This window comes from Heterocephalus glaber, unplaced genomic scaffold (genome assembly GCF_053883595.1).
Source record: "Heterocephalus glaber isolate CG9 unplaced genomic scaffold, H.glaber_assembly_v1.0 deba00000122, whole genome shotgun sequence".
NCBI classification, from domain to species: Eukaryota; Metazoa; Chordata; class Mammalia; order Rodentia; family Bathyergidae; genus Heterocephalus; species Heterocephalus glaber.
The window spans coordinates 82,477,871-82,495,698 of NW_028258138.1; the positions used below are offsets into that span (position 1 = coordinate 82,477,871).

At 45.6% G+C, this 17,828-nt stretch overlaps 1 protein-coding gene across 4 annotated transcripts in view; it reads left to right on the top strand.

Annotated features, from left to right (window-relative positions):
• Window positions 1-17,828, top strand: part of Myo5a (myosin VA) — a 166,059-nt gene that overhangs the window by 34,684 nt on the left and 113,547 nt on the right. For all 4 annotated transcript variants that reach the window (XM_021261008.2, XM_004835382.4, XM_021261038.2 and 1 more), the window contains exon 2: window positions 14,011-14,121. In XM_021261008.2, the coding sequence (XP_021116667.1) occupies window positions 14,011-14,121 (111 nt within the window). The remainder of the gene's footprint in view (window positions 1-14,010; window positions 14,122-17,828) is intronic.

A 17,828-nucleotide genomic window follows, 5' to 3' on the forward strand; every position in this document is an offset into this window, starting at 1 on the left:
TGGTGAGTCAAGGCCAGCCTGAACTATGCAGCCAGACCGTCTCAGGACGGATAGAGAAGGAATACTGACTACTGAGAATGGCCCTTTCAGGAATGTCTAGGTGTCTGGGTTGCACACATACTTCTTATTGAGTCTCTATTCCTAATCAGATGTTATTCTCTTTGTTCTCTATTCTTTTTTGTTTTGGTACCGGGGATCGAACTTGGGTCCTTGCGCTTGCACAGCAGGCGGTGAAACCACTGAGCTAAATCCCCGGCCCTTGTTCTCTATTCTTGCAATTTCTGCTAAGGCATTGGCACCATCAGTGCATAATGCTTGTATTTGCAGTGCTTGTTATACCATGGTCCCTTCTGGGGGCAACTGCTTCCTCAACCTTGGATTCCAGATGCTTGTCCACACAGGCGGGGCCAGGGAGGTGGCCCCTGGGGTAGACAGCGCCTGCTCCCGGTGGTAAGGCTGTGAGTTCAGCAGGCCACCTCGGAGAGGTAGCACATGCTTCTCATTTGCTCCTTTGTCTTGGTGCTGGGGTTGAAGCTCAGGTCTTGTGCACACTGGGCCACCCCGGCCCAGGGGTAGTAGTACTTAGCTGAGTGTTCAGATATTCTGCTCTGGAGTTGCATCTGAGGAGTGTGGAAAGATAAAACAGGAGGGTGATGTAGACACTGACAGGCAGAAAGCCCCTCAGCCATGCAGTGTCAGGAGGGCTGAGCCTCGCTCGGGGCCTGGCTTGGGGACAGTGCCATGATGCAAGGGTTGTTGTTGTTGTCTGCGGTGCTGGGGATGGGACTCAGGACCTGTGCTTGTCAGGAAGGCGCCTTGCCACTGAACTACATCCCCGGCCCATGAACTGCAGGTTCTGCCCTTCTCTGGCTCCTTAGCCTTTGTTCCCCCTGTGGTCTCACTCTGCCCTCCTCTTCCTTCTGCTGAGTGAGCGCCTGGCAGTCATAGATGCCCAGACATAAGCACCCTTAGATCCAGAAGAAACGGACCAGGTAGGTGTCCTAGGGTATGAGGCGCCAGAATCGTGATTTAGGGCCGAAGGAGTGGGAACCGGCCCCCTGGCCTCCACTGAGCTGTGCAACATCTGTACTAGTGGAGCGGCCTCGCTTTTAAACATGGACTGTCGTTTTTAGAGCATTTTTAGGTTCATAGCAAACTTGAGCACAAGTTACTGAGAACTCGCACAGGCCTCTGCTATCTCCCACAGTCTCATTTCTCCTTCCCCTCCCTCTCTTTCTTCCTTCCATTCTTTCAAGTGATAGTCTCACTGTGTTACCATGCTGGCCTCAAACTTCTGGACTCAAGTGACCCTCTTGCCTCAGCCTTCCGAGTAGCTAGAACCACACCTGGCCCACTTTTTTTTTTTCCTGGTACCGGGGATCGAACTCGGGACCTTGCGCTTGCAAGGCAGGCAGCGGAACCACTGAGCTACATCCCTAGCTGGCCCACTTTTGATTAAAAAAAGAAAAAAGAGCTGGGGATGTAGCTCAATGCTTCCATCCCCTGCCTCGCAAGCGCAAGGTCCCGAGTTCGATCCCCGGTACCAGGAAAAAAAAGAAAAAAGAGGGAAAGATACACCATGAACAGAAAATCAGCATTCATGGATAAATTTCATCATTGTTTTTTGTTTTTTGTTTTTTTGGTACCGGGGATCAAACTCGGGTCCTTGCGCTTGCGCAGCAGGCGACCGAACCACTGAGCTACATCCCCAGCCTCATCATTGTTTTTGATGTGTTAGGAAAAGTTCCTAGAATCTACAGCCAGTAGTCATGGGGTCTGGTCTGCCTTCCTTACTAACTCCACAGTCTATTTTCTGACGCGGGAAATCTGTGGTGTCTTGGAATTCCCTGTGTGTCTGTGAGTTCACTGTGGAGTCCCCAGAGCTTGGCTTGTGTTGGCACCTCCTCCAGCTCTGGGTGTCCGCTTCCCTCTTCAGCAGCAGCAGAGGACTCAGCCCCCGCGCAGGGCTTTTCCTTGGGAGTCAGGTATGTGGTTTCCTTATGTTGGTTGTTCTCCGCCCCAGGAGCAAAAGAGAAGACGCTCTGCAGCTCAGACTCTAGCACCGTCTTTCCTGTCTCCTCGCGGCTCAGCCTGTGCCTTCTGCCAAGACCCCACCCTGCGCCCCTCTCTCTTGTGGTGGCAAGAATGTCAGAACCGGCTGGCCATTTCCTCAGCATTGTGCCTGAGTCTCCAAGAATCACGCTGAATGAGCTGAGCTTTGCTGACCGAGGCCTGCTCTTGTAATTCTGACGCAGACGAGCACTGTTTGTGTTCTGTTCCTCGTACAAAGTGAACATGGGCAGTACGGCTAATAGGCATCATCATACGCTTACACCGCTCCTCGGATGAACTCTAGCTGATCATTTCATCAGCAGATTGGGCCGAGGATTTAGCTCAGAGATTCCACTGCCTGCTTCGAAAGTGCAAGGTCCTGAGTTCGATCTCCAGTACCAAAAAAAAAAAAAGCCATACATTTCATCAGCAGATGTTTAGGCATGATCGTCCACTTTCTTCCCAGCACGTTGTTAACAATTCTATAAATCTTCTCAAATCCAATATGAATTTCTTTTAATCAACACATTGTGCATATTAACGGGATTCATTGCTTAGTATTTCCATATGTGTATGCAATGTGCATTAGTCACATTCAACTACCCTTTTAAAATTTGCATTTGTCTTATTAGTGAGATGAGACTTCTTTAATATTTTTCAGTGGTACTTTTGTTAGTTGCTAATTTATTTTGCCTGTTTGCTACTGAGTTGCTTGTCTTTTTCTTATTAATTTGTAAGAGTTTTAATACAGTAGAAAGTTAGATTTTTTTACAAATATGTATTTGGTCAATTTATATTTTAACTTTGTTTATAATATATTTTGCCACCCAGAAATTTTTCTTAAACATTTAAAAACTTTTCTTAAAATTCTTTTGAGCCAAACTTTCTTCCAAATATATGGTCTGGGATAGCTTCATAGGTGCTTTTCCCAGCTAAAATGCAGCTTAAAGAATGCTTTAAGAGGGGTGGGGAGTGGGGATGTAGCTCAGTGGCACAGTGCCTGCCTGGCAGGCGCGGGGCCCTGAGTTCCATTCCCAGTACCCCCCAAAACAGCAGGGGCCATTTAATAAGAAAGCAGCCCAGAGTTAATGCTGTGCTTGGGTTCAGCAGCAGAGGCCAGGCAGCAGGCTCTTGCCTTGGTAGACTCCCTTCCGGCTCCGTCAGGAGGGTGGCAGTAGAGCTCAGCTTCACTCTTGGCCCCTGCCCTAGGTGAAGCTGACTCCCTGTGCCTGCAGGGCAGTCTAGTGGTCCCTATGAATGGCCCTGGGAAGCAGCTGTGTGTATACGAGATGAGTCCTGTCCATAGGCAAGCGACAGGAGCATGTAAACAACCGGGGAGGGAATAACTAGTCTCACGCAGGAGTTGTGCAGCATGTGCTTTTGGTTATGATGAACCAAGGTGTGGGAAATACCTGGGCATTCATGACTCTGCGCCCTGCCTTCTGTGGTAGAAAAGCCAGACTGCCCACCACAGCAGAAGGAGTTACACACATCTGGACTAATCTGCACATATGTATCGAGTACTTATTCTTTACCAGGCATTGTTCTAGGTTCTGGAGTTGGGATGTTCTCTGCCCTCTCAGACTTTTAGACTAGGGAGACAGAGATAATACCAAGAAGTATACAGTCTCTAGCATAGCCAGGGAGGACTTTTTTGAGGACACACCTAAATTGAGACCTAAGAGTACAAAGTAACTACCATAAGAAGAGCTGGGGCCTGGGTATGCTGGCACACTCCTGTACTCCCAGCCCTCAGGAGGCTGAGGCAGGAGGATTGCCACAAGTTTGAGGCCATCCTAGGCTACATAGTGTGTTCAAGGCCAGCCTGAACCCCCCTCCCAAAGGGCTGGGGCAGAGGGGCACATGTTTAGGGGAGCGCACAGCCTGGCTCTGAAGGCATAAAGAGTGGCGGTGTTCTAGGAATGACAGAGGCTAGCCCAGCCAGACCTTGGCAAGGAGGAGACCCAGACAGGTGACAGTGACTGTGGGAAGGGCCATCACAAGGGCATCACAGACCGGGCTACACACAGTGCGCGGGCGCGAGGTGGGCAGTGACCGGGTGCCCGAGTCCTGTCCTTGTCCGCCTGTGGAGCAGCTCTGAGGTAGGCATTCCCGACTGGCTTCACAGGTGGAGGATGCTGGGTGATCAGTCCAGGGTCGCACAGTGGGAAGCACTAGAACCACGGGGCCTGTCTGACTGCAGAGCCCACTTTCCTGTCCTTGGCTGTGTGCTCTGTGCTGCCCATCATTTGCTTTCTAGGGAAACTGAGATTCAGAAAGGCTAAAGTTAAGGTGGATGAACAAGAGGATGTGATGCACTTTCAGAATATTTAGACTCTTCATCTGTTGGAAGCTTAGAAAGACAGGGGGCACTGTACCCAAAGAGGGCACCGCAGACACAGTTGCTGTATAAGTAAGAACTCAAGGGCATCAAGTGATTAGAGGAACAAAAGGAAGCACTTTTTACACAGTGGACAGCAGTTATCTCAGATCCAGACTGAAGATCACAGTTCAGGGCAGTCAGTGTGGAGACTGTTGAGCAAGCCAGCAAAACCACGTTGTAGGAACACACTGAAACACTCATGCCTACATCTGTAACACAAGCTTAAGTAATTGAGAAAATTAGGAGAAAATGAGTACAGGGAAAATAACTGTGTAAAGTTTTATAATGGCAAAAATAAAAGCAATTTTAGATGTGATAACTTCATAGTATTTAAAAATCTTAGTTGTACTTGAAGCCATAAGGCTTAGTCAAAATTTCCTGAATAGGACCCCAGTAGTGTAGGAAAGAATATCAAGAACCAACAAACGGGACTACAGAATGAGAGAGAAGCTTTACTAGCTGCTCTTCTGCTAGATGATTAACAACTAGAATAGAGAGGCGCAGTGTGAAAAGACAGTGGCAGTAATGCATGGCAGGTGTATAGGTAGAAATAAAAAGCAGATGGTTTGGGCCGGGGATGTAGCTCAGTGGCACCTCGCCTGCCTCGCAAGCGCAACGTCCTGAGTTCAATCCCTCGTACCCACCCCCAAAAAAGCAGATGGTTTGGAAGCTCTGAGCAGAGCCTACCTTCACTTGGCCAGTGAAGGCTTTCTAGAGAAAATAACACTTAGGCTGAGTTTTTAAAATGGATTTTTATTTTTTTAATTCTGCTTTACTAGCATGGCCAGGAGTTACTTTTAAGCAAGAGTTTAAAGAACAGAACAAATCCTTGGAGACATAAACTAGAAATGAGGCTGAAAACAGTGTGTGCCACAGTGAGCTGGGGTGTTTACCTAGTTCTCTCGCACACGCACACTGTCACGACTGGGAGGCCTGTCCTTAGTGAGCTGCTGATTGGCTGAGTAGGACAGGCCTCATTCAGTAGGTGGTCACTGGGCAGCCTTATATGTTGAGCCCTGTGCAGCAGTTTTGAGCAAACACACACTTCATGGTTTTTATAGTAAGGAAAAAGTACAGGGTTATAACGTGAGAAGACAAAACAGGGGCCTTAATTTCGTGGAGGTCAAGGGAGGTCTTTACGAGTAACAGACATCAAGCTCAACTGAGATGTGAAGGTTGAGCAGAAAACAGAACTAAAGTAAACTTGGGGGTTCCAGGGTGAGAAAAGCCTAGAAGTCTTGGCCTGAGGTGGCCCAGGTTGTTTGAGCAGCTGACGAGAAGTCTTCAGATGGCCCTGGTCAGGTGGAGAGGGGCTCAGCAGTGGGTGGTGGGAACTATCTTGAGGCTCGGCTCGTTCTCCAAGACTTGCTGAAGACTGGTGCCAAACACCCGAGGCTCGTCTAGGGTGCCATGTGAGTGTGTTACACCAAGGCCATGGACAAGCATGAGGTTCCATCGGCCTTTTCCATGTGAGGGAGATCACTGTGCTGCTGAGTGCAGGGTGGGGAGCTAAGGAACGCTGGACAGCTTCTCCAGCATCAGGGTGAGCAGTGGCCAGGGTCTGGGTGGTGGCTGTGGAGAGGGAGGCTCAGCATTTCTGGTGGGACTAAGATGGATCTCATGCAGGGTAGAGGAGGAGAGAGTGCTGCTGAGCACTCATTTTCTCCTGAGAGCATCTGGGTGGAGCTGCCTCTCTGTTACGGATGCTGGGATCTGCAACAAGGACACATTTGAACAGGATGCAAGGAGAGTCTGTTTTGGGCCTATTACAGCTAAGAAGCGTGTGCAGTACCTAAGGAGAGATTGTAGTGGTTGTGTGGGTCTGGGGATCTGGAGTTGAGTAGAAAGGTTTGGGCTAGCAATAGAAATTTGTGGGAAACTTTGTACTTAAACTAACAAGAGAGGATAAAATACACTGTAAATGTAAAAATAGTAATAGTGCTATCTAACTGTAACAGTATTAGCATTGGTGAGAACAGCTATGCTTAACAGCTGCCTTCCATGACTAGGTGCTGTTCTGAGTTCCTTACCTGTATTAACTGGTTAATCCTCATGATAACTCCTGTGGTAGCATAATTACTACCCTCCCTGTAGAGGAGGCATAGGAAACCACGGGATTAGCAACAGACAAAGCCTGCCTGGTCCTGAAGCCTGACTCATGTCCCCGCCTGAAGTGAGAAAAGACAGCATTACCCAGGTGGCGCAGGCTCGGGAGCTAGGAAGGAGGCTGGGCGAGGCAGCCCAGGGGTCCCTGCAGGACCAGGGCAATGGTCACATGGTGCTGAGAGTGGATCCTGAGCGGCGCAGAGGCATTTGGTTGGCCAGGACTGGACAGAGTGAGGACAGACAGGGGTGTGAGGCAGGGGAGGTTGAAGGGAAGGCCAGAGAGAGGTACTGGAGAGCTTGGCAGGGTAGGCCAAGAAAGACCTGCAGTACTGTCCAGGCTAGCTGCACAATGTCCTCTTAGCCTGGCGTCTGTCCCCAAAGCTGGGGAGCATGCAGAGGGAAGGGCCTGTTATGAACTGGAGGGAACTGCACACTGGGCCTGCCTATCTGTCTTGTCTTATAGAATGTAGGTGTCGAGGTTTAATTCTGTGATTCCTTGAAACAACATGTTGACATAGTTTATTTAAAAATTTATCCAGGACTGCTTCCATCTCTAAGTCATTTATCAGGCGGTAGATATTCTGCATGGGGAGAAGACAGCTGTATCAAGGCTTGTACATACTTAATACAACCTCCATTTTACCCTTTTTTCTAAATTGTTAAAAATTGTAGGAAAATTGAGTTGTTTTGCTTAACTGGGGAACCTTGATCTCAATCAGGAGAAAGTAAACCATTGAGGTTGTGTTTGTTTTATTCTTCTTTCTACATTCTGAACAGTGTTCGTTTGTTTTTTGCTTATTTGGTACTGGAGATTGAGACCAGGTCCTTCACACTAAGTTATATCCCCAGCCCTTTTTATTTATTTTTTTAAATTTTTAATTAATTTGTTTTTGTACTGGGGATCAAACTCAGGACCTTGTGCTTGGTAGGCAGGCATGGCCCCACTGAGCTACATCCCTGGCCTTCCCCAGCCCTTTTAAAAATAATTTTTAAAAATTTTTTTATTTTTTACTTTTATTTTGAGACATGGTCTTGCTAAATTGCCCATTTGGGGCTGGAACCGTCCTCCCCCCAGTTTTCCAGAGTGCTGGGATTATAGGCATGTACCACCACACCCAGCTCTAAGCATTTTGAAATCAGAGATTCTTTTGGGTTTGAATTCCATTTCTGTCCTTTGTTAGCTGAGTGACTTGGAGCAACTTTCTTAACCTCTCTCAGACTTTTTGTTAAACAAGGGATTTCTTTAATAATAAGTTAAGGGCCCAGGATTTAGCTTAGTGGAACCGGGCCTGCCTGGCTAGCGCAAGGTCCTGAGTTGATAATAATAATGATACTAATAATGATAATAACAATTAAAAAGCATACTGTAAGAATTAAGTTTGGACTTGCCTTGTGGTGAAGCTGATCAATATGGTTCCTTTCTTTATTGGTGATTCTGTTTTACCTTTGATTATTTCCCTTGTTTAGAATTTTTAATTTCTCCTCAAATACCACTAGCTAGATGGAAATAGTAGTTTTTCATGACATGCACATTAAAGCTGTTCTTATACAATGAGACTTAGTTCCAAAAATAATCTTTACAGAACTTTGGTGTCTAAGAATATTCATTGCAAAGCTCAGTCATCTCACATTAAGATTCTAGAGAAATAAAGTTATTTAATTTTTGCTGCTTTTTTTGGTACCAGGGATCGAACTTGGGACCTTGTGCTTAATTTTTGCTTCCTTACTGTAATAAAATGTCCATTGATTTGCAAGTTCTTGTTTTCTTCATAAGTTTAAAATAATTCTAATGCCTGGTGGAAGGTGACTTGGACTTGATTCACTTCTAACCATGCACATTTCACAGTACATGCAAGGTTCCTTCAGGATTTACCGAAACAGGCTTGAATCAGCCTGTTATTTTGTTCAAGAAACGAGGGAAGTGTACGAAGCTGGAGTCAACTGTTAATTGAAATCTAGTCCTTAGCATCTCAGAGGGTTCCTTGCTTTGGGGAGGCACATTCTGTGCTCGCAGAAGGAGTACAGCCTGCACATTATCCTAGGTTTCCCACATGACACTGGCCAGTTTAATGGCTGTTCCATTGTGATTCCAAGAGGATCAATTTTGAGATGTTGGGAGTGTCTCTTAATGAAATCTACTGTTTTAATTAATAAGGGGAAGTGTGGAATGGAAAGAATGCCTGGCTTTTAGAGTACACATATTTGAACTCTTATTTTTGCCCAGTTGAAGGTGTAACCCTCAGTTTATGTTAAAATGGGTTAGGAATGGGGCTGCGTCACACATGTGAAGTACCTGGGCCTCCTCGGGCACAGCAGTCCTCAAGGGCAGTCAGTTCTCCGTCCTGACAGCCTGTGATAGATAAATCCTAGCAGAGTTAGCTGTTGCCCAGCATTTCTGTAAAGGTGAGGCAGGGCCACAGGACATTTCTGCTCGGGCTTCTTACCCTACCCAGAGTCCCCCATGTGTTTGTATGTTCGTGTGACCCTCAACCCTCCTTTGGGCCCCCTTGCTGCCCCAGGAGGTGTCAGGCAGACAGGGTGGTGGTGACATTTCTCTGGTCCCAAGTGACCACTTGGCGGCAGGGTTAGAGTAGAGCTGAGTCCCTCTGGAGGTAAGGGAGCAGAGAAAGGGAGGTGCCATTGCTTCTCTGTATCCTGCAGGCTCAGGCTTGGCTCTTTTTCCTTCTGTCACACCAACATTTCCTGTGTAATTCCACAGTCCAGCACTCCCTGAATCTTTTCTCTATTTCTGGAAATTACAGACCCTTACAGAAGATTGGGGGGCTGAGGTTCGTAAGACTAATAATTTTTTGTGTGTGATACTGGGGATTGAACTAGGCCTTTGCAGTGAACTACATCTCCAGCTCCCCCATTCTTTTAAATATATATTTTTTTGAGACAGGGTCTTGCTAAGCCTCTAGGTTGCCCAGCCTTGGGCTTCAACTTGTGATCCTCTGCCTCTGCCTCCCAGAGTGCTGGGATTATAGTTGTGCACCATTGAGCCCAGCTAAAACTAAAAATTCTTTTAATTTACCCTTTTGGAGCATAGTGTGGTCAAGAAAATTTGCATGATAAAAATTTACTGACAGATTATTATGGGCAGTATTCAGTGATGAAGAGATTAAGGTACAAAAATACAGTCCTCCTCAAGGAGCTGCCCCTGGAAACAGGCACCGAATCTCTCAGGGAACAAGGGCGCAGGCAGAGGGTGTGAGGAGTGGAAACTGGCATCAGTGCAGACACAGGGCAGCCAGGGCTGCACAGGGCTGAGGGGAACGGAGACGAACCGCCCAAGGGGACGGCGCCTTGGGGTTCAGTAGTATTGGTAATGTTCTCTTTCTGAGCCTAAGTGGCGGGGTGTGGGCGTTCATCACAGAATTCTTTCATTCAACAAGTGAATGTATATAAATTATATTTCATAATAAAATTTAAAAATGAAATATACAATTACTAGTGACATTTCTAGATTTCCTAGTTTAATTTCTTTTTGTGTTTCCTTCACTTTGGAAACCCTAGTGTGTGCTGAATATTTTATAATGAAGCGCGCTGCAAGGATTACAGGACTGACACCGTCTGGAGTGTTGGCAGTCAGGCCGAGCCTCGGGAGGACTGATTGTGGCTCGGGGCTCTCTCTCTTGCGCCAGTCCCTAGGCCAGAGGGACACTGGTTTTGTGATAGGCTCACTTGCATTGGCCCTCGGAGCACTCACCTTTGCAGATGCTCACAGTGGGCTATGAAACATGGACCAAGGCAGAGTTGAGCCACTGAGCTGCTCACAGTTTAGTAGGGAAGCTTAGAAGAAGTGTACACTTGAGCTGTGGGGTGGAGAGGAAGCTGCATGGGGCGGGTTGGGTTTGAGGTCTGCTCAGTCCTTTGGTTGTGCTGTCTGTTCTAGAAGTGTCCAGGGCATCAGAAACAACTGCCCTGGGTGCCCACACCTCGGGCTTCTTGACTGACAGAACGCAAGTTAGTAGAGCCATTGGCCTTGCCCAGGACCTCTTCAGTGTTGTGACTGTGATCAAATATGAACAGGGTGCTGGCCCCTCCCTCAGCACAGGGAGAGTGTGGCCCGCAGGGAAGGTGCATGTGGCAGGCCGAGCTGGGTCAGCTGGAGCTACTCCCTCCCTGGCTGGCGCAGGCCGAGAAGAGGTCCTCCGCTTGCCCTGCTTCCATGGGACTCTAGACTCTGAGGCATCTCCTCGCAGCCAGGCAGGCAGCATTAACTGTCTGTGGAGGACAGATGTCTTTTCATTGCTTGCAAGCTATTATGCAATTTAAATCTGTGCTGGCATTATTTTCTCAGATTTTGACATTGTGGAATTTAGCACATCTCCGTTTTGTCCTCGCTCTCATTTCCACTCAGTGGCTCGTTTTAATTGTCACCAGTCATTCATGTGTTTACATTTTAATTTGATCTATTTTAAGTTTTCTCTCATCTCCCTCATCTCTTCTCTTTTTCGTCCTTAATCATAGTATGAACCTCAGACCCCAAGCTGCTGTTTTTCCTCTCCCACTGATTCCCACATCACTGTGGCCTGGAGCTCACAGAGATCTTCCTGCTTCAGCCTCCTGAGAGCTGGGATTAGAGGCATGTCTGTTCCCAGCTGTTTTATGATTTTGATGCTATTTACATATCTTGTCTCTGGAGAGTAATGGGGCTTTAGCCTGCCTTTACCTATTTGTGAGTGCTCTTAACAGTTCCTGGTGCTCTTATGTGGCCAACCTAAAAGTCGATAACCCTATGTAAGTTCCCAAGCATTGAAAACAAAAAACATGCACCAGCCTTTAAGTCGGGGAGTCTGGAAGGAAGCGTGGCAGCATACCGCAGCCTCTTCCCAAGGGAGGGCTCTGGGTAGAGGCTAACATAATCCCCTGCCTGGTGACCTACTGAAATGTTCTTCCTAGAGGAGACATTTAATTCAAGTTGCCTTGCGTCTCCGATCCTCCTCCTTTCATCCATCCACTCTCTGTTCCCTCTCTTTCTCCCATCCCTAAGTCTGTCACTCAATCATGTACATTTCTTTTATCTGGGAATGGTTTGTTACAGGCTTTCAGAACTTCTTTGTGCCCAGTACTCAAAATATCTATTACATCACAGATCATCAGGAAGTAGCCCTGTGTATCGCACACTTAAACCGAAATATCTCTTAGGCCTTAAGTTATGGGTAAATTAGCTCCCTACTAACTATTAAAAGTGAAATCTAGAGGTGAATTTACATGAAATGTAAAGGCCACAGTGCAGGCTGGAGTCCAGCTTCAGTCTGGTTTGTATCAACCATGACTGTCCTTGCTTTGCCAATTGAACCTCACATGTCCTGTTTTCATGTGTGATCTCTCATGAAACTGGGCATTGGGGTTATTTTTTTCTTTAAATTCTCTTATTGGTACATTTTAGGTATATAATATGTTTACATTTATCATTGGGTGCTTGTACCTGTACGTGATGTATCTTGGTTCTTATTTTTTCCCCTTCACCCCCTCCAGCCTTCCCTGTTTACATAGACTTTGTTTCCATTTTTTTCTTTTCTCATAATTTTTCCTTTCCCTTCTTTCCTTTCCCCTTCCCTTCCTACCACCCCTACCCCTTTAGACCTTTTCTTCCTATTTCACATTATCAATTATATGTTTTAATCATTTTAATTCTTATTTACACTTTCAGCTTCTCACACTAGAGAAATGATTCGGTATTTACATATGTGTGTCCTATTAATTTCACTTATGAGTATGACCTCAATATGCATCCATTTACTATAAATGTCTCTAGTTTCTCATTCTTTATAGCTGAGTAGTACTCCATTTTATAAAAAAAACCACGCCTTCTTTATCCAGTTTCCAGTTGATGGGCACTTGGGCTGTTTCCAAGCTTTAGCTATTACAAACTGTGCCACTATAAACATGGGTGCACATATATCACTGTGGTATGATTCTTTTTAATTCTTTGGGGAAGATCCCCAGCAGGGGAATACCTGGGACAAATGGGACCTCCAGCCCTAGTTCTTTGAGGTATCTCCATACTGATTTCCACAGTGGTTGCACCAGTCTGCACTCCCACCAACAATGGAGAAGGGTTCCTTTCTCCCCACACCCCTACCAGCATTTGTTATTTGTTGATTTCTTGATAGCAGCCATTCTTTCTGGGGTGAGGTGGAATCTCAGTGTTGTTTTCATCTGCATCTCTCGAATGAGCAGTGCTGTTGAACATTTTTTTCATATATTTGTTTGTTGCTTTTACCTGTTTGTCTGAGAAATGTCTGTTCATTTCAGATGCCCATTTTGAATTGGGTCTTTGAATTTGGGGGGGGTCTGATTTTTTTCAATTCTTTATATATTCTCTTTTTTTTTTTTTCTTTATATATTCTAGATAGTAGTCCTTTGTCTGAGTTACAGCTGCTAAAATTTTTTTCCCACATTGTAGGTTGTCTCTTAGCTCTGCTGGTGCTTTCTCTTGCTGTGCAGAAGCCTTTTAATAAGACGAGATCCCAGTTGTTGATTCTTTGTGCTAGCTCCCATGCTACTGAGGATTTGTTCATAAAGTCTTTTCCTATGCCAATGTCTTCAAGAGTTCTACCTAACTTATCTTCCAGCAAGTTTAGTGTTTCTGTCTTAATATTTAGATCTTTAATCCATTTCGATCTTAGTTTAGTGCTTGGTGATAGGTATGGGTGGGCATTGGGGTTTTAAAGGGAGATTCCTTTCTGGAGAGCACAAGAGGTCATATAAAATGCTTCTGCAGTTATGCATGTTGATATAGTTTGTTCATCGTGTGATCATCTGGCTCAAATCTAGAGGGCATCTATCTAGTTGAGGCTAAAGACCTGCCAGTCAGGAACCCCAGCGACTGTCACAGTCTCTTCCAAGGTACTGAGGCAATGCAATCCAAACGTCTCCTTCTTATTCTTTCTACTCATCTTTATAAAACATGAGGACAGAATCTAAACAAGAATGCTTTTTTACTTTTCAGATTTTACAGTTAGCAGCAGAACTCCTTGAAGAAAATTGCAGGTGCCCAGCATGTAAAACACACTCAGCTGCAAGCCACCAGCTTCCGCCTCTTCCCTGCACCCAGTGCTGAGGGATAGCTGGGGGACAGACAGGGCCTTGCAGAGCAGGGCTGAGAGCCACACAGCGGGGCCCTGTCCTGAGCCCTGCCTGAGCCCTGAGCGGGCCCCACGAGAGCCCTGCAGGAATAGGCGGTGTGCAGTGTGTCAGTCCCCTCAGAGGGCGCCTCAGGTGACATCTGCCATAGGAAGCAAAGCCAAGCTAGCTATTTTATACACATTTTATAAAACTTGGTGCTCCTGGAACTAACACATTTTTTGGTAATTAATTTAAAAAGTGAATTTTATGTTGGCTGAGATTCTTTTTTTCATAAATTGTTTAATTATAATTAAAGGCATGATATATTTTATGTATCACTCCAAAGTAATTGATTTCCTAGTTTAAATTTTTAAAGAATTTTTGTCTTCTAGTTTGCCAGGGTTTGGATTCCTGACCCAGAGGAAGTCTGGCGGTCAGCAGAGCTGCTGAGGGACTACAGACCTGGAGATAAAGCCCTGCTGCTGCACCTGGAGGAGGGGAAGGTGAGCGCGCACCTCCCTGTCACTGACCTACCTAATGTGCGGGGAGTTGAAGCTGCAAGTTTACTGTGACTTACTTAATCCCAACAGGAAGTTAAATTTTGAACTAATCTTTTTGTTTACTAAGTTGATAAAAATGACAAAATCAATTTTCTTTCCCACCATCGATTAGTGAAAATAGTAGGTACTTCAAAAATCCATTGTGTGGCACACGCCTGTACTCACAGTACTCAGGACGCTAAGGCAAGAGGATCACTGTGAGTTCGAGGCCAGCCTGGGCTACACAGTGAGTTCAGGGCCATCCTCAGCTACATAGCAGACCTTGTCTCCAAAAGAACCGAGAATCAAAAATAAATAAAATAAATGTTTTTTAAAGAATCCATTATTTAGGCCTATGAATTTATTATGATTCTTAGGCTTACAGTCACATCTAATTCTCCCAAAGATATGTCTGTTTAACTATATTTTATATTGAGACATACATTAAAATTTTTTATCTTTAAGAAAATACTAAGGTGCCAGTCTAATTAAGATTTGATATTTACTGTGACCAGTTATCTGAGAAATATTTTCTATGAAGCTTTTTTTTTTTTGAAGCTTTTTTTTATGAAGCACTTCCCAGCCACCAGATGAGGTTAAGGACGGCTGTGTGTCCACACCCCTGCACTCCCTCTGAGAGGAAGCACCTCCTGTTTGTCGTACCTTTTAATTTTGTCACTCTACTGTTTGACAGGCCATGTCACACTCCTTTCTTAGAAACCTCTGTGACGTTAATTTTCTTTAAAAATCTTTTAGTTCAGCCAGGGAGACTGGATATAAGTACATGAGAAGTTACATAAGGAGGAGATAGAGAGTAGTGCAATGTCAAGGCTGGAAATGTCTGAAGGTTAGCATAGGACGTCATTGACACTGTACGGAGGGGTTGATATGAAGCAGGTGTGGTCCTAACTGCACTCATTCAGTCTTCACGGTCTCCAGAGGTAAGGCTGTGATTATTCCTGCTTTACAAAACAGGAACTGAGGCTTAAAGCGTTTAAGTGACAGCCCGATTGGTTATACAGGTATACAGGTATTAAAGAACGAAGCCAGGAAATTTGCCTTTGTGGTCTGTGGTAGAAACCACTCTGCTGTACTGGAAGCTCCATGAGGGCTTAGGGCCTCAACAGAGGAAATAGCATCATGGGCTACGTTATCAGGGAAGGATTTTTGTTTCTTTTTTGGGGGGGTGGTACCAGGGATCGAACTCAGGACCTTGTGCTTACAAGGAAGGCGGTGGCACCACTGAGCTAAATCCCTGGCCCTTTCAGGGAAGGATTTTGACTGACTTAAAGCTGGAGAAAATTTGAATGGATTTCTCTTTTAAGACAGGCTTTTGCTTTGTTGCCCAGGCTGACCTCAAACTCCTGGGCTCATGCTATCCTTCTGGCTCAGCCTCCTGAGTAGCTGGGGCTACTGGTGTGCCCCACCACATTGGCTTAAAAGCTAGGTGGAGTTTGGATTGAGAAAGAGAAAGGAGTAGCTGGATCTGTGAAGGTTGGAACGTATTGTGTGGCTGTAGGTAGTGAATATAAGAAGTCAGCTGGACTGGAGGTCTCAAGGTATGTGTTCCGTTCAGCGCACACTCATTGATGGACCTGCTGCAGTGGACCATGCTAAGAGGCGGCAGAAGGTGCGATCTTTGATGTCACTGTGAAGGAAGAGACGACAAACAGTCTGGCCCACAGAACAGTAAAACATATGTTAGAAACAGGAGCAGAGTGGAGGCTTGGGTGGTGAGAGGGCTGGGGAGGCTGCAGGGTGAGGAGGGCCCTAAGAATTCGAGGCCCGGGCAGCACAGTTGAGGGCTCTGGAGGAGCGTGTTCACAGCAGGGCACACACAGGGATTGTGTTTGGACACGCAGGTTGTGTGGGGATGGGCTGTGAAGCAAGAGGGCAGGACCAGGATTGAGTGGACACAGCATGGAGAGCTGGTGTCCATGCTAAACTGAACGTCCTTGGGCGCTTCGGGGATTGAATGTAGTGTTCCTAAAGAGGGATGGCGCTAGAGTTGTGTTTCAGAGAGGACTCATTGTGAGCAGCGGGGAGACAACAAGGCTTGTTGATAAGAGGGCAAGGGAGAGCTGGGCCAGATGAAGACAGCCCTGAGTGTCAGACTGAGGAATGAACTTGTCCAGCACCAACTGGTCACCTGCTCTGGTCACACACGGTGCTGGGGACTTCAGGCTGTGTCTTATCGAGGCACTTTGCACAGCAGCCCGTGTGTCCCCTCACTTTCACGCCATGCACAGCCAGTGTCATCATCAAAGCAAGGACAGTGACATTGCTATGAAGCTATTGCTGAACTACTGATTTTATTTGGATTCCACCAGTTTTTCTAATAGTGCCCCTTTTACTTTGAACCCTGGGTTCTGAGTTGATTAGTCACCTCCAGTTGGTGACGTCCTCTGCTTTTCCTTGTCTTCCATAACCTTGGTGGTTTTGAAAGAACTTGTTGTGTGATCTGTAGAATGTCCCATTGTGCAGTTTCCTCATGATTGGATGAAGGTGGTCACATGTTGAGAGGGTTGATGTGACCTCAGTGCATGGTGTCAGAGGCTCCACAAAGCCATGGTCACTTGGAAAGGTGATGTCTGCCGTGTTTCCCACGGCAAAGCTCCTTCTTTTTCCCTTTGTTGTTAACAAGTGTCCCTGTTTCTGGGAGTTGCTTGGAGGCTACACAAGTGTCCTGTTTTTCCTCAAACCTTGCCCAGTAATCTCGTGTGGCAGTGGCCATTACTAAGTCTTGCTTACAACAAGTGGTTCTGTGGTGTCTGAGGTATTTCTCCAGTTCTTTCCTCCTAGCTACATTTGTTAGTTGGAAGTCTTCCGTAGAGAAGAATCTCTTATCTCTTCCTCCTTACTTATTCACTGATTCAGTCGCTTCTTTATTGTATAGCACTGTTAAATTGAGAATACTTGTTTCATTGTTCATTATTTTCATTCATTCTCGCAGATCGCTCTTGCCTTTGCATTGAGAGCTGTCTTAGATTGGTTCCTTTACCTTCTTGACATGTGCTCATCCTTTTTTTTTTTTTTTAAAGCACTTCTGTGCTTTTTTTTTTTCTTCTTCTTTCTAGTGCTAGGGATTGCTTTCTTGTACTCTAAGGTACTTGAGGCCTCAGGTTTGATCCCCAGCACTTAAAAAAAAACCTCAAATTGGGGATTTAGCTCAGTGGTTCTGCTGCCTGCCTTGCAAGCAGAAGGTCCCGAGTTCAATCTCCAGTACAAAAAAAAAACCCCAAAAAAACCCAAAACAACAAAAAGGAACCCAAGATATTCATTCAGGAGTCGTCTTGTATTTTCTGTGCTTTTGATTGAGGATGGTATTAGCAACCAAGATCTGGGCGGTAGGTGTGCTCATTGCTAGGGCTCTTGGTGGACAGATAGGAAATATAAATATAAACACTAATGTCTAGATACCCATATCATGAGTTCATAGCAATCCCTTTTTCTCCAGTCTAACACACTCAGCACTACAGGGTTAATTCTGTTATCCTCCCTATATTTATTTGTAAATTCTTTTTTTCTTTTGCTTTCCTTATGTACAGTATACGTACTTATTTGTTATATATGTAAAGTTGTTTCAGAATTGGTAATCCATACACCTAGGTGAAATCAATTTACCAAAGTATGTTCTGTGTTCATTAATCCTGAACATTTTTTAAAAACTA